General features: G+C 37.4%; 1 protein-coding gene across 8 annotated transcripts in view; it reads right to left on the reverse strand.

Moving 5' to 3' along the window:
* Positions 1 to 15,950, reverse strand: part of KLHL32 (kelch like family member 32) — a 97,652-nt gene that overhangs the window by 38,297 nt on the left and 43,405 nt on the right. For 6 of the 8 annotated variants that reach the window (XM_086461358.1, XM_086461357.1, XM_086461356.1 and 3 more), the window contains one exon: positions 2,572 to 2,787. The exons of the other annotated variants lie outside the window; for them this stretch is intronic. In XM_086461358.1, the coding sequence (XP_086317484.1) occupies positions 2,572 to 2,787 (216 nt within the window). The remainder of the gene's footprint in view (positions 1 to 2,571; positions 2,788 to 15,950) is intronic. 8 annotated transcript variants of the gene reach the window in all.

Below are 15,950 nucleotides of genomic sequence, written 5' to 3' on the forward strand. Positions count from 1 at the left end.
GACAGACAAATCAAACGGCAGTATCCCCCCATCAGCTTTTCTATTATCTGCCCCACTTTGTGCCAATTTCCTCCAGCTTCCCCAACACCCCTTGCTTTGCTGTTCTTCCTTAAGACATGGGATGGGGATTTGTCAAAGTCAATGAGCACTTTATTACAGTGAGAGTGCTCAGTAATGAACAATTCAGCAATTTAATGAGATTCTGTAGATCTGTCTCCAGCCTGTCCATCAAGTTTCAGTTCTATAAAGCACCCTGACACTAATCCTCTGGCATACCCAATCTTCACCCTGGGCTGAATATTAGATTCTTCCATGGTATATTGCATTACCACTATAACCTTAGCAAAAATGATGAACTTAACTACACTTGAGGCAATATAGCTGGTCTGATTTGATTTTCTTCTATTGGGTTGACTATGAGGGAATTACTTATTTACTAAGATAAAGCAAAAAACCAGTTTCTTATTGCCTTCTGAATGCCTAAATTGGTAAATATTTATGTGTGTCTCTTAATTCATTCTGGGGACCTGGAGTATTTATAAATATATATTTATTCCTGGTTGTACAGACTGAATTAAAAAGACACATGCATGTTTGCCTGCAGCGGAAAACCAGTTTAAAAAAATTCTTCGGAACAGAATTAGTAACCTTTAGTGAGGCAATTATGATAACACTTAAATGGACAGTGTGGAGTTTGTTGTCACTCAGCAGCCTACTACCTCTAAGTATCCCTCCCTAGTATGACCTTGCAACAGGAACAGAAGCTTTGTCATAGTTGCCCCATGAAGTGTGTTCATTGACTGGAGTGCACACAATTAAGAAAATTATTTCTGAGTTTTTCCTGCAGAACAGGACAATGACAAGATTTAAAAACTCCCACTTCCCAGACTCTGTTTCAGCAGGTTGCAGAGGGCATATTACTCTAGATACGCTTACTCATTACTGAGCTGGCATTAAGTTAGACTTGCATGGCTTCCTGTAACAACTTTTCTAGCAGAAGTATACCCAAGCATGTAGCTTGGAGATTTCACTGACCCTGCAGAGAAATCATGATGAAACCCAATTGGCCAATCAGCCATGCCCCATCTTGTACATCAAAACCTTTTCTGACAAAGGGAATATAGGCTAGGATTCTCCAGAGGTCCCTTCCAACTGCAACCATTCCATGATTCTGTGACTCCAGAGTGCCTAAAAAATCTGAACCAAACCCACCATCATAGGTGGTGTGCTGCAGGTTCTGTTGTACAGACATTCGCCAGGGATTAGGACAGGAAGAGGTCTTACTTTATATTAGTGTTTCCACAGAATACCATCTTTGTAAAATACTCCATAGTCTACAGCCTCAAAGTTTCATAAACAAATATGCCAGTGACCAGACTACAGGGTTAAGTTACATCTGCATACTGTCTTTGTGGTTTGAAGAGCTTAACTAGACATTTTTATTTTTTAAGAATAAATATTTTGTGGCTGAATGATGTTATTCATCCACAGACCACAAAGTGCCCCACAGATGAACACACATTTTACACTTTGAGAAAACAATGGCATATAAATGAAATTATTTGCTTAGAATAATCCAAAACATAAGTAGATAAGTAACAGGAATTGAAATATAAATCAGTCTTCTGACTCTCAGTCTCCTCTGTTGGACCAATATAACCCACTTCCTAAAAAGAAAGCACAGGTTTCTTTAAAGAAAGTTACTCTACCTTGAAATACCCTGAAATACTTTCCTCTGAAAAAAACATGACAGCAAAAAGGAAACAGAGAGAAGCGTTTGGGTAACCAACATTATAGAGATTTCCTTCCACTACATTGTAAACTGCAATTTTTACAGACATGTGATGGGAATGTTTCCAAGGATAGATTTTGGGTTAGTTTTTGTGTTTCTCTTTACAGACTATGTGTTTTTTTCATATTACATTTCTCACACACACTAAAGGTCACAACATAATGCTTTTATGTTGTTAATGTTCTATGGCTAGCAACCTGGCCCTTTTCTAGACCCAGCTATTTTAAAGGAAATGATCACCATCTCCAGCTTCTTTCCACAAACCTTCCACTGAAGCCTCCACTCATCTCTGAGCAGAGCAGCCTGTGTGACAATTTTCTAACTTGCTTCAGGCAAAGTTGGCTGTGGCGGACTAAACAGTTTAAATGACTTCTGAAGTTACACAGATAAGTTTGTCTGAAGTGAACAGGAGAGGCTGCAGAGGCAAGCTTGCCACCAGACTTGTGGCACCAGCCTCACCAGAGGCAATGATAATTGAGCTGCATGCATCGGCCGTCTCTTCCCACCAGCAAAGTTGGATATAGAAGAAAATCTCTGGCCATAAACGAGTAACACAAGTTAAGCAATAAGACAAATTTCTTTTTCAAACAAACTAATTGCATTAACATAGCACAACATTTTTTGAATTTAATTTAAGAATTTCCCTCAGTTGTTATTCACAGTTTTTGCTCCAGTGCTTATTCTCCCTCAAGATTGCTCCAGGGTTTCAAAACAACAGATTACTGACTGCCATGGTTTATAGAGTGTCACACATTCTGCTTGTTCACCAATCTCCTTACCTGCCAGATTTGTTCTTCACTGAGTGAAGTGAGTCTATCGCTTTTAAAAACCTCTCGAAGGAGACAGTACGGGAGTGCCAGAACTTCTTCAGGATGACTCTTCAATAGCTCAGAGAGATGTTTTACTAAGAAGTCAACCACTGCATTCTCCAACAAAGTGAGGTTGAAGAGGTCCGCAAGCTTATACAGGTCCAAGTAATTAAAACTATTTAATTCCTAAATGGGTGAAGCAAACAAAATACGTCTCAGGAAAAAAAAAAAAAAAACAACAATAAACCCAGAGAACAAAAACCCCGCAGGTGTCAGACAATAAAAAAAGATTATTCTTTTGGAGCTGTGGAGAAGGAAGGCAATATAACTCGAAATTAATTAATACAGCTTCATTCAAACTGTATGTGTAAATGTTACCAGTGAATATGCAAATATATACTAGTACTAATTTACACTGCAACTGCTAAGGTTATATATGCATAAAGCATCTGTAAGAAATATGGATTAGTACATAATATAATAAACCAGCATGATTTACACTGTATGAGAAGAGCTTGTAGAAGTTAACAAATTAATTTAAAAAATATATTTGTTAACTACACTAGTTTGTTACAAAGCCATTGTTTGTTCATTATTTACTGTTTTGATGGAGCTAGAGCACCTGTGTAGTACAACTTTTAGTTCCATGAAACCTCACAATATACGAGATGCTGAGTTACGTTTTATTACGCATACATTTATCTTCAATGAACAAACAGACTCTTTTTTTTTCCAGCCACTGACATCAACCTATAGTGGATGTTTGTCTCGTATTCTTTCTCCCCCTCCTTCCAGCAGCAGAAAACCTGCAGCAACAAAAGCTACGGTAACCCAGGACAGGAAGTTTCTTCCATGCCGGTACCAGAAAACCAGTATTCCTGCGCTAATGTTTTCAACTGGGCATCCCTTGTAAATTAGCGTCTGGACAGCTAACTACTGTCTATTCTAGCCCATACTGCTCCCTTCAGGGCAGAGGCGGAGAATTCACCCATATTAGAGAACAGCACCCAGGATGTCTGGGAAATAAGCACATTTACTCCTTCTCTCTGTTCTTGCTGTATGCTCACACCTCTTTTACTCTCCCCTCCGCAATCCTGGTTTTCATCTTCCAATTTACCGCATTGCTCCCTATCAGCCACCTTCTCCTTGACCAGCTCCAGGTGTGAAGATGCCAAGCAGCCTTGACAGTTTCACTGTGTCGGTTAGTTACCATGGGGGCTGGAGCAGGAGAGAGAAACAGCCTAAATTAAGTCAATTTTGCTTTCACTGCTCTGCTGGCTGCAATGGCGGCACCAAATCAAACTGACAAGAAATCTTGTAAATGTCAAATGAGCTGCACGGCTGGCAGATAGAGCAGAGACACGGGGAAGATGGGAAAGTGCGAAGAGGGGGTTTTTTGGAATGTTTTAGGGACTACATCTTGAACGTGTGAATTGGGTGGCTGTCCCAATGACTGTGGAGCTGTTTATGCATATGCAATGGAGAGTGGAGAAAGAATTTTTTTTCACCTGCTTAGAGGAGTCAGTACTGGAGGAAACCGAAGCAAATTTCTGTGGAGGCTCCTGCTTCTTACATAATCTCCCAGACTGAACAGCACACCTTCCCTGGCAACGTTGCACGTTACAAATAAATCTTATTCATTACCTGCTTAAACTTCTGCATAGGAGTTTCACATTGTTTTCTTGGAAGAACAAAGAAAAGTTCTTTATGTTGTCAGAACAAGCACTAACAGCCATCATCCCAAAAGCCACGGATATTCTAGTGTCAGCCCTCTTGACGCTAACATAGAGAAGGGAAGGATTAATCCTCTCCAATTGCAGAAAGAAAGAGAAAGGAATGAATTTTGCATGAGAAGTATCTGGTCTGTGTGCTTGCTCAGCAATTCAGTATCTGCACATCACAGATGGTACCTCACACCACTTCTGTGATGGCCATGCAATGGTGGCAACAACACATAGGAGTATAATCAAAGTAAACATCACAGCATTTGACAAGCAACAACCATGGTTTATTGTGTGTGGTTTGGAAGACTATCTTTTCAAAGAACTCCCTGATTGAATGAACGCCAAACATCCAGAAAAGAATTTAGAAGAGCTCGGTGTATATTTATTGAGCTCTTTTGTAGTCAACAGCTATATCTGGGGAGGATTAAAACAAACAAATAAATAATCAAGCATTGTGATCTGAGGATCAACAGCCCAACTAAAACACAGGCCTGATCAAACCCCACCAAGTGCCAATGGAGATGGACAGATGGCTTTTGGCAGACTTCAGAAGAGGACAATACTGGAGATAACACAATAAAATCTTTCTTCATTAGAGAGAAACAATAATGCACACTGATTTTTTTTGGGAAAACTGCACACAAATGCAGTTTTCCCCCCAAAAATCTTCACCTTTTCAGTGAAATCTGAAAGACACCGGGTTAAGCCTTCATTTTTGGTTTGTGTAGTTTTGATGATCCCCCCAAACTCCCCTATCCCCTCAAATCAACACCAATTGAAGTTGTTTATGAAAGCTCTCATATGGTTGAAGAGGTCAAATATACTTATGGATGGATAAACAAACTCTCAGCAGTTGTTTATTTACAATATTATTTATTTTTATTTATTTGTGTTAATTTATTTCAGATGCTTATTTATTTATGTGTCTGTCTGATTATTTATTTATTATAGAAGTTTATTTATTTATTTTCATTGGTAAGCTTCAGAGGATTTTTGATGCTTCGCCTAACCTAATGTGTTAGTGACCTGCTGGACTTACATTTACTGCTTGATGAATATTGCAGTATATTTTGTTAAAACTGATCTTGGCCTGTAATCAGAAACATTCGTTTCTGGTTTTGTAAGGTTAAAGCTGATCTACAGGTTCGCATTTCACAGCCAAAGAAGCAAGTAGTGCATTAGCTTTTACAAATGAAAACAATCACTGTCATTCCAATAAAATTATACAGCACTATCCATTACTGTCTCTGATGACACCAGCGGGCAAAAATGTCAAACTAAGATTGCAAGATGTACACCATATATATATTACCATATAACCTAGCTCTTCATATGCGGCAAGGCTTTCAGAAACATCAGAGTCAAATGCAATATGTAAGTTACTTTTACTTGCAAAAAAAAAAAAAAAGGCACCTTACCTTCTAGCTTTAAAAAAATCCAACAGGAAGTATCAAAGTAATCACTCTCAACTCAGTCTGATTTGAATAGATTTTCAAACTGAACTCTTAATTGAATTAAAAACTCTTAAAAAATAAAATCTGTTACTATGAAATTAAATTTAGGTGTGGTCATGAATAAGAGTTCTGGCAGTCTCTGTTTTCCACAGATTTTATCATATTGTGTTAAAAGAGCAGCTACAAAATTTAAAAGTCATGTGCAACTTTCTTCTGGTACTATGTCGCAGTATATGTTCTTTTAAAATATGCGATACAGAAGAGGCTTATGTAAATTATTGAAACTTTTAATCTTGTTTTTATAAACTTTTAAATGTATGCCACTTATCTTTTTTGAACTGAAGGATGAAATATGAACACAAGCAGAACTGTCACTAAGAGCTGAAGAGAATTAGGGAAAGGTAGTGATCCTATCTCTTCTAACGTGATGTATGTTACACTGCTGAAACACGTTCAGACTAAGAAAATACATGTAAGATTATATATACAGATCTTCTAACTAACACTTGAAATAGTTCTAAAATCTTACAGTAAACCACGAATAAATTGGCCAAATTATTTATCAGTGTCTACTTCTAAAATGAGAAACTACCTTTGATGCTATTCATTCTGCTTACTATAGATCCCCCTGCTTCCCTTTTCTACATGACTGGTCTTCTGATTCAGTAGTATCAACTTTTAGATGGCAAATCAATTTAACAATGAGTTGACATTTAAAACCCTCACAAAAGAAAATAATTTTTCCAAACAAACATAATCTGAAAGACAATATTAAATATTCAAAATAAATGATGTGACATTGACCATGCTTTAATATGGAGGTGTACTTTAATACAGAGATATGATAAATTGTCAAACAGGAATAACAGATATAAACATTGTATTTAAATTACTTCCAAATCCATCTTTATTCCTTTGTACTTTAAAGAATAATTGTGTTGCACAAGCCACAGAACAGGATGTAAGTAACAGATCGACAAATTAGAGTTAATCATAACCAAGTACACAGCAGACTACAATATACCTCTATTCCTCTGCTCTGTGTTATAAATAGCAGAAAAAGCACAAGGAGAACTAAGGGAAAAAAATGCATTTCTTTATGACCTTATTTGAAAGATAAACTCCTTGGGGAAATACAATTTATTCAGATTATCAAGACCCTGCTGTGCAAATCTACAGTCTGGGAGCACACTACAGAGATCAAACAATATTTACTTTATTCTGTTGGGTATAAAAGCTTTTAATGAATGCATAATTAAGACAGAAAAAGTATATACAGCTTTAGAATTCCACTGCCAAGCCAAGCCATTAATATCCACAGTATCATGCCCAGTTGTAACTCCACCTGCTTCCTATTTAGATTACAACACTGTTATAAATCAAGGTATTAAATGACTAGCCCTGCTGCTATAACAGAGAGGAGTTGCACGGTGACACTATTTCCCCTTTTCCTAAAAGGAGTTCATCCTCTTTAAAGCTAAAAAGGAACTGTGAGGTCTCTGGGATAGGGACATGTTTATTCAAAATCCTCAAGTAGCACCTAGCCCAACGGGGTCTTGACCCTACGTCCTCCACGTTCTCTGCTATGTTAAATACTATGAACCAGCTGCACCATTCAGAAGAGAACCTTGACATAAATCATAGCAAAGACAGACTCTAAATAGATAAGGGATAGTAACAAAATGAAAAATTGTAGTGACAAAAACGTACTTATCTGATAACAAAAGCGATCAACACAATTTTAAGAGAAATTTGGTTCTGTTGGTTCTAACTCTTCCTTTCCACAGCAAAGGTTCTAGTTCTGCAAAACCTCACACATCTACCTAAGAACTAACAGATCACGCATGTACTCAACAGGACAGCAACTACTATTACAAGAAGGCTCAGCTGATTTTGAGACTTCATCTCCTAATTTCCAGCTTAATTTACTCAGACAGTTTATATGCATTTGTTCTTGTGCCAACATTATCTTTTAGTTTTAAACAGCACTCTGCTTCTCTCCCTGCTCCCCCTCCCCCAGTATTTATTCCCTTGATATATTTACAGAAAGCAATCATATTCCTCCTCAGCCCTCACTTTGCTAGACTAAACAATCCAAGCTCTTTTAATCTCGTCACATAAACCAGGCCTTCCTGATCATCTTAGCTGCCCTTTTTACACCTCTCTGTTTGACTTCATTTATTCTTCTGCATAGGCAAACTCTTCACGGTACTCATGATCTTTCAGCAGTACCTTGTACACCAGCATTATTACTTCTTTAGCTTTATAAATTAGCTTGCATGAAATATTCTAGACTCAAACTGCCTTTTTCTTGATGGTATCGTATTAGTAGCTCAAAGCCATCATATGATTTAATACATGAAAATTCTCTGTAAACTTGGTCATCAAGTGAGACACAGTAACAGCCCTTCCATCTGCCAGGCAGGACAGAAATAATATGACATGTTCCAAATGGGAATTTGGTACGATGCAGTAGATTCTACCAAGGATGCTCAGAAATTATTTTCCAATTGTTTATTTAATTTCTTTCTATATTTGAGTAATGGATCTTGTAATTGTCCTAGTACATACCAGTTACTGGCGGAAAAATTATTTCAATAATTTTCTTAATATTTGTTTCAGAACTAGGCAAGGAAATACCCTTAATGTTCTGAAAAACAAAGTAAGTTTTAAATCAATATAAAGTACAAAAACTTTTAAACATAGTAAAAATATAAGTAGAAAATAAGTTTCTAATACACCATACTTAATTATTCTTAATTCCCATCTCCATTACCATCAGGGAGGCAAGGAGAAGAGGCAAAAAAATAAAATTTAAAAAAAAAAAATCAACATTACTGATAGACTCGTTAGTAGAGATATTAAGGTACCTGACAGTTTCCCTTTCCAATGACTTTTTTTTCATTAACTTACTATTTTGCCAACATTTAATACTTCAAAGCTGAAGTCTTCCAGCCTCAAGATGAATCTCTAAAATCTATTGAAAACATCTCAAAAAGTGTGTTACACACTAACAACTAGAGTGACGGGAAAAGGCCTTTGCTCTTCCACATTAAAAATACTCAGAATGGAAAGAGCTTGTAGTTGTTACCGTAACTGTGAAAAACTTCTGTTGCCCCCCCTCATCAGCCTCTAGAAAAATAGTTTGGATATGCTCAGTAATGATTTCTTTGAACTTTGCAGCTAAAAATCTCATCCCATTCTAACCGCACTGTCCATAATCTATTCCGCAACTAAGCAAGATCCTGTCTGCATCATTGTTCACTGTGGGCCAAGTCACAATGACAAACATGAAGGCTGAAAGTCCATCTCTATTGTGCTGCTTAGGATTCACTTTGGAGCCTGGCAGGTGAGAGAAAGACACTACCACTTTCAAATGCAGAAGCATGAAAAAACCCCAGACCACAGAACAGGAGAGCACATCCAGACAAGATAACAAGGGGCAAACAGGAATCTAGTAGGAGAGTTAGAATCACAATCCAGATAAGACATGGCTTCTCAATGAGGATGGGTGATAGTTCCTCCAACTCCTCTGCATAAATGTAAATGAGTAACGTTCAAGATAGATAACAGCATGATAGTCACTAACTAAAAAGAGGAAGTCACACTCATTATGTTGCACTAAAGAACAAATAGGGATCATATTCCAAAATTATCAATATACAAATGTTAACTCTCGAGGTATTAATAAACAACAGCGGAGGTGTCCTCTGCAAGGAATATATAGTATGATTCAAACAACTCTGTTTCAGAATCTGGTTGATGGTTGGCTGAACATGAGCCGGCAGTGTGCCCAGGTGGCCAAGAAGGCCAACAGCATCCTGGCCTGTATCAGAAATAGTGTGGCCAGCAGGAGTAGGGAGGTGATCGTGCCCCTGTACTCGGCACTGGCGAGACTACACCTTGAACACTGTGGGCAGTTTTGGGCCCCTCACTACAAGAAAGACACTGAGGTGCTGGAACGTGTCCAGAGAAGGACAACGAAGCTGGTGAAGGGTCTGGAGAACAGGTCTTGTGAGGAGCGGCTGAGGGAACTGGGGTTGTTTAGCCTGGAGAACAGGAAGCTGAGAGGAGACCTTCTCGCTCTCTACAACTACCTGAAAGAAGGCTGTAGTGAGGTCAGTGCTGGTCTCTTCTCCCAAGTAATTAATGACAGGACAAGAGGAAATGGCCTCAGGTTGTGCCCGCAGAGATTTAGATTGGACATTAGGAAAAATTTCTTTACTGAAAGAGTGGTCAAACATTGGAACAGGCTGCCCAGGGAGGTGGTGGAGTCACCATCCCTAGAGGTGTTCAAAAGACGTATAGATGTGGTGCTTAGGGACGTGGTTTAATGGTGGGCTTGGTAGTGATAACATAATGATTGGACCTGATGATCTTAAAGGTCTTTTCCAACCAAAATGATTCTATGAGTCTATGTAAAAAAAACCCAGCGGGGGACCACTTTTCTTAAAACCTGTCTCTTCAGAATCCAGGCAACAGCATGTCACCAAATGCTTAAGGATTACAAAGCTAATAAACACATCTAAAATGGAGAATTGGAAAAAGGTAACTATAGTGAGCTGGACATCTAATATCACCATAGAATAAAACAAACCATCTAAAACATGATGGGCTAATTAACACAGACAAATTCAAATCTCAGAAAGATTTGCTAAACAACCCAAAGCAATGAAACATTCTCATGATTTTAAGGCATTATGTAAAACTATCTCCAGAATGGCTGAACCCAGTGCAGGATAACTCAACACTGAGTATAATTTCAATTGACAAAGTAGAATCAGTCACCGATCTGAAATCAGTAGTTCTTAATGCATTTTAAGAATCATATCACCTCAGCTATCTACTAACATTTGACTTGTATGAAAGGAATAAAGCATCAGTAGAGGAACTTATTTTTTTTTGAAACCTCAAAAGACCCCATTTTCCCAAGTTTGCAAGAAATACCGGCAGAATAAAATAGGACAAATTTAACACAAGGATTATTAGAGAAAGCTGAACATTCTATTTCCTAAATTTCATATATTACATACTTTTAGTAGGATGCATCTTAGATGGTTCAAATATTTGTTCAATGACAATCTCAAAATTAAGTTATTAACAGTAAGTTATAAAGCAGGGCAACTTTTTCCAGCGAAGCCCTCAAGGAACTGATTCTTGGTTCAATACTGTTAACAGTTTAATTGAACTAGAGAATGGTAAGTTTTGCCTGAAGACTTTGCAGAAGACTCTGCAAAAGTATTGGGGTAACAAATTATGAGGATGACAGAATATGAGTCTTGTCTTGGAAAAGTGATCACACTAAAAAAAAAAAAAGCTGAAAACCATTAACACAGCTGATACAGAAAATATATCAGGCTTCATTTGGAACAACACTTACAGGCCATCAGGAGGCACTAAGAAGTGGTCATAAATAGCAACATCAGTTCTCAGAACAGTGCTGCAGAGAAAAAAAAACAAAAACAAAAACAAGAAACCCACATACACCAAAAACACCCACCCCAAAAACCTCATGTCATAAAACAAACACCAGGTACTGCCCAATAAAGGCTACTGCTCAAATATTGGTCCCAGTTCTGAAGCCCGCACTTTAAGGACATGAAAATAGTACAGGCTGGAAAACCAACCTTGCAAGACTTAAGGTGCTCAACTTACTTTTTTAACGAAAGACTCTTGGAGGTTTTGATCTTGAGCAAAGGTATTTATAAAACGGAGAGAATATATGAAAGCAAAAAAGTTCTGACCAAATTTTCAGAAAACAGTTTCTAGCTCATGAAAGTAGGATCAAAGTTGCCGTGGCCACTGGACTATAAAGTACAGGACTCGTGTCTTTGTATGATTACAAACATTTTGCAACTCTGCATTAAAAAAGCTGATTGCAATAAAACAAGGTTTTTGCCAATTTTCTGTACAGTTAAAGAAGGAAATATTTGTGCAATTTGACCTCTGACGGTATATGGTTTCACATTCCTCTGAAAAGCAAGAGACTTATTGCAGCTGCAGGAAGATATGAGGGTACTCAGCAGTCTAAAAGAACCTGATTATAAGTATGTGATTGATAAAAAGGCAATACTTCCATTTTATTTGGAAAAGCGTTAGTTGTTCAGGTATCTCTATGCCCCTGCAACATCTGACCTCAGCTAAAAAAAAATCACTAAGAAATTTTTTGGTCACAGCACTAAACCACAGCAAATTCTCATTTTACAGAGAAAAAAAGGAGGAGCAGAAGAATAATTTAAAAGATTTCCCAGGATGCAAAGAGACAAAAACCAGAATGTCAAATGGCTGGAACCCACTCCTGTACTCTAGCAGCTAGATAATTCTTTTCTTCCCCACTCCACCCCCAACTTTAACACAATTTAAAGTTATACAGTTCCATGGATCAGCAAAATGTCTGTAACATGTTTTGTATAAGCACTATGTCTCAGTAAAATAAAACCCTCTGCAACACTCTGTCCCTAAATTTATGCAGTGAAAAGAACATCTCTCTTTCCCTTGACTAGGAGCTGTGATGATTAGTAGGTTTACTACATAATAATCAGAACTGATTTCAGGAGGTAAACAGGACAAAAAAGGACAGCAGTAGTCCAGACACAGGAAAAGGAAAAGAATGTGAAAAATTCCGGAAGCAGCACTGAATTAAAAGAATTCAGTATGTGTGAGGATCAAGGGGGATTTGCTTGTATTTTAAGCATTATTGACTACAGATTCACTTACCGCTCTCTTGGTCAGAAATTATTATAAATCTGACTCTCAAAAAGAGAAAGCCTAGAAAGGGCAAAGCCCAAATGAAAAAATGGTCCTTGAGTCAACGTCCAGTTTGACGTTTCCTGCATCTGACCTTCAGTAGTGCCAAACAAGTCACAAGTCCTCCCAAAACTAACACATGTGAATGTTCACACTGCTGAAGGTGCTAACCATCAGGAAGGCATGAGCCTTCAAAGGTCATGCTGACTTTTGTTCACTTAGTTTCTAGGAGTTCTTTCCAAGAATAAAAGATAATTCCACCCCAACCCTGAATCTCAAACAGCTAATGGCCAGGATTCCATGCTTTACCACCAAGGCTTTTATCCACAGAAATATAGAAGAGAAAACTATTTAATCAATGCATCATGTATTTAAGACACGTAACCAAAAGATTAAAATTCTCACTGGCTTCAAGATTTCACCTTGAAGACGCCACCTTTAAAAGCAGAATAGATCATTGTAGGCCCTATTTCTAAGTGTTCACAACTACAGATGCTTGCCAGTATCTCAAAATCCTTAAGTATATGAAAGGTCCCTCCTCTGTATCCCCCTTTAAATGCAATCAGAATGAAGTGAAGCCAGATACCCTTTAACAGAAAATTGGAAGGGCATTTAGAGGAGGGACATAGCTCAGTTACTTCAAAAATAATGTATTTCTGCAGCTAATCTAACAAGAACAGTCATTGTTTTTAAAAATGAACTAGATTTTTTTAGTCAATGATTACTTCATGCAATGTTATAAAACTAGTCCTTTTCAAGTACACATTTTAATAAGAAATGTTGCATAAACCATCAAATTTTCAAAGATTTCCACCACACCTAAAAGCAAAATGCTAACAACAGCTTACCAAAAGTTACATATATCTCATGTTATTTGTTTTCCCCCACCCCAAAACATTCACCAACACACTAAACATTTTCGCTACTTGTTTTATTCCTTTTCAAGAAATTCCATTCATCTGTTAAACTTTTGGTCCAGGGCTGAATGGTTTATATGAGTCCAGAACTTGATTAGGACTTTCTACCTATGGTGTATAACACACATGCAAGTTAGGACTCACAATGGTATCTAGGTAGTGAAATACTTTCAAGTATTTAGTTACAGTAAACGTTCAATATTAGTCTCTGGGGGTCCTCAACATCACCAGTGTATATCCATATATATACTCCCTGCATACTTCTGTTCCCCACAAAGATGGTCATGCTGCAAATATGAATGAGAATATTGTAAGGCAAGCAAAACCAAAATACAAGCACATATAAGCACTGATTTTGGGCTTGGCATATGACATTGGGCCTGTCCCCCTAGCTTTCTGCAGGTCCACAACGTGCCATTTCAAGTCAGCGGGAATTCCAATCCCAATGTGTTTTGGGGGCTGAACATACCTAAGGTTGCTACAATACTTTCCCTCGTGATAAACACGTGCGCTTAGATGATATGGAAATGGAAGGCCTTTTGCATATAGAATTAGAACAGATGTGGCTTATGGTAAACAAGGAGAAAACACTGAAATGGAATATAGGGAAAAAAAACTCCTTTGAGTGGCTTTGGAAACTTTCACAGCAAAGGTAAAGCATTTGACTGGAGGCAAGTCCAGCCAACATATTACCACCCCTCTAATCCAGAGAACACAACCACTCCTATAAAAATTACTACAGGGACAATTCCTTGTGTTACCAGCTAAGTTCCTACTGAACTGCAATTCCTGGTTTAAGTCATTCAGGATCCAATGCCACCTATGCATTAGACACACTCTGTGGTAGAGAACACAAATTCTGTAAGACTCTGTTGAAACAGATGTGGAATTTAGCAGCAACTTCCTCCAAATTAATAAACAGATGTTTAGAATAGATTACACAGGAAAACAACTGAATGAAATGACAAACATGTTTCAGTTTGGAATAGCACACTTGCAGGATTTTACTGATGGTTAATAAAGTTGTTGCTACCACTAATCTTTAGGTTTGCATCTTTAATTTTTAGAATTAGTGAGACGAACGAGGACAATTTATGACTTTCAAAGCTCTGATTACATATTGGCTGAAGATTCAGTCAGACAGCATGTATACATTTATATTCATTCTGAGTTCATGGCCTGTTCAATAAACTGGATAGAAATGGAGTTTTTGTTTTAAATAGAATTAGTCTACATGACAATTTTGAAGCAAGATATTGGTTCTCTAGCAAATTCTACTCTGATGCAGTTTTGCAGACGAAACACTATAAATGATGAAATGTGCTAAGATGCTGTTTTGCTTACTGCTGCTAAGAGATCTACTGGAAAATATCAAGAGCCTTACATAGAACTTACTTCCTTCTTTGTGCTCCCCTACAAACTGAATTGGTTCAGCAGAAAATATTCCTCTGTTAAGTACTGAAATAGTAACAGTAGTTAAAACCAGGGTGATAATTTGTGGTGCTTCCATTTCTGAAACTACCTATGTATACTTTGGGCTTAGGTAATTTTCATTAGAAATCTTTCTTAACTAGCACAACACACTGTGTTGCGAGCAGTTCAGATAGAGATGGATCAAACGGCAACGAATAAGCAATCAGAAAAACATAATATATAAGGGGGGGGCAGGGAATCAACTACATAGATCCGTACGAAGTTCAAAATTTTTGCCTTAATTGAGATTTAGTCGAAAGAAAAGTCTAAAATGCACATACTGCCAAACCAGGGGATGTACCAACTTGGATCCTTATGATTTCATCTCCACCATTAAGTAAACAAGGTTTTGAAAGGATAGTCTCTTCTATCAAACTGACTGTAAAATGAAAATAACATTTACAAGGTCTTTTTAATATTTTTTAAAGATGGAGCAGACTGAGTCATTCACTATTTTCCTCAGTTTAATACTTCAAGTGCCAAGTTGCCTCTCAAATTCCATCAAATAAGAAAATGAATGAGAAAAATGTATTAAGACAGATTCTGCTCCTGCTTAACATTTCAAACTTGAAACTGATCCCTGTGGAAATAATAGTGTGTTTAAAAATACAAAGTATAGAGGGAGTAAAAAGGACTTACTTCATAATTAAGAAGGAAAAAAAAAAAAATCAGTTCTATTTTGGCTAAGCCAGTACAGAGGAAAGAAAAGATGGACAATTAAGTCTCTACTACAGTGATACTTCCGAGATAAAATCAGATTGTAACTCACTTCAGGCCCAACAGTCTCTTCAGGTTCATAGGTTACAAATGATATATAGTCACCATTTTGTACTTAGCATTCTGGCTTTTCCCCTATTGGTAAATACTTTCTAACCAAAGCGTCTTCATGTTTCAGAAATACCTTTGCTAAAATGGCTTAACACAACTCAAATTGCTTTAGATCAAAGCAAATTTAAACAAAACGTCCCTCTGCTTCTTTACAGGAGGGAAAAAAAAAAAAAAAAAAAAAAAAAAAAGCTCTGTATATCTGGTGC

The sequence above is a fragment of the Leptosomus discolor genome, chromosome 2 (genome assembly GCF_034619465.1).
Source record: "Leptosomus discolor isolate bLepDis1 chromosome 2, bLepDis1.hap2, whole genome shotgun sequence".
Classification (NCBI taxonomy): Eukaryota; Metazoa; Chordata; class Aves; order Leptosomiformes; family Leptosomidae; genus Leptosomus; species Leptosomus discolor.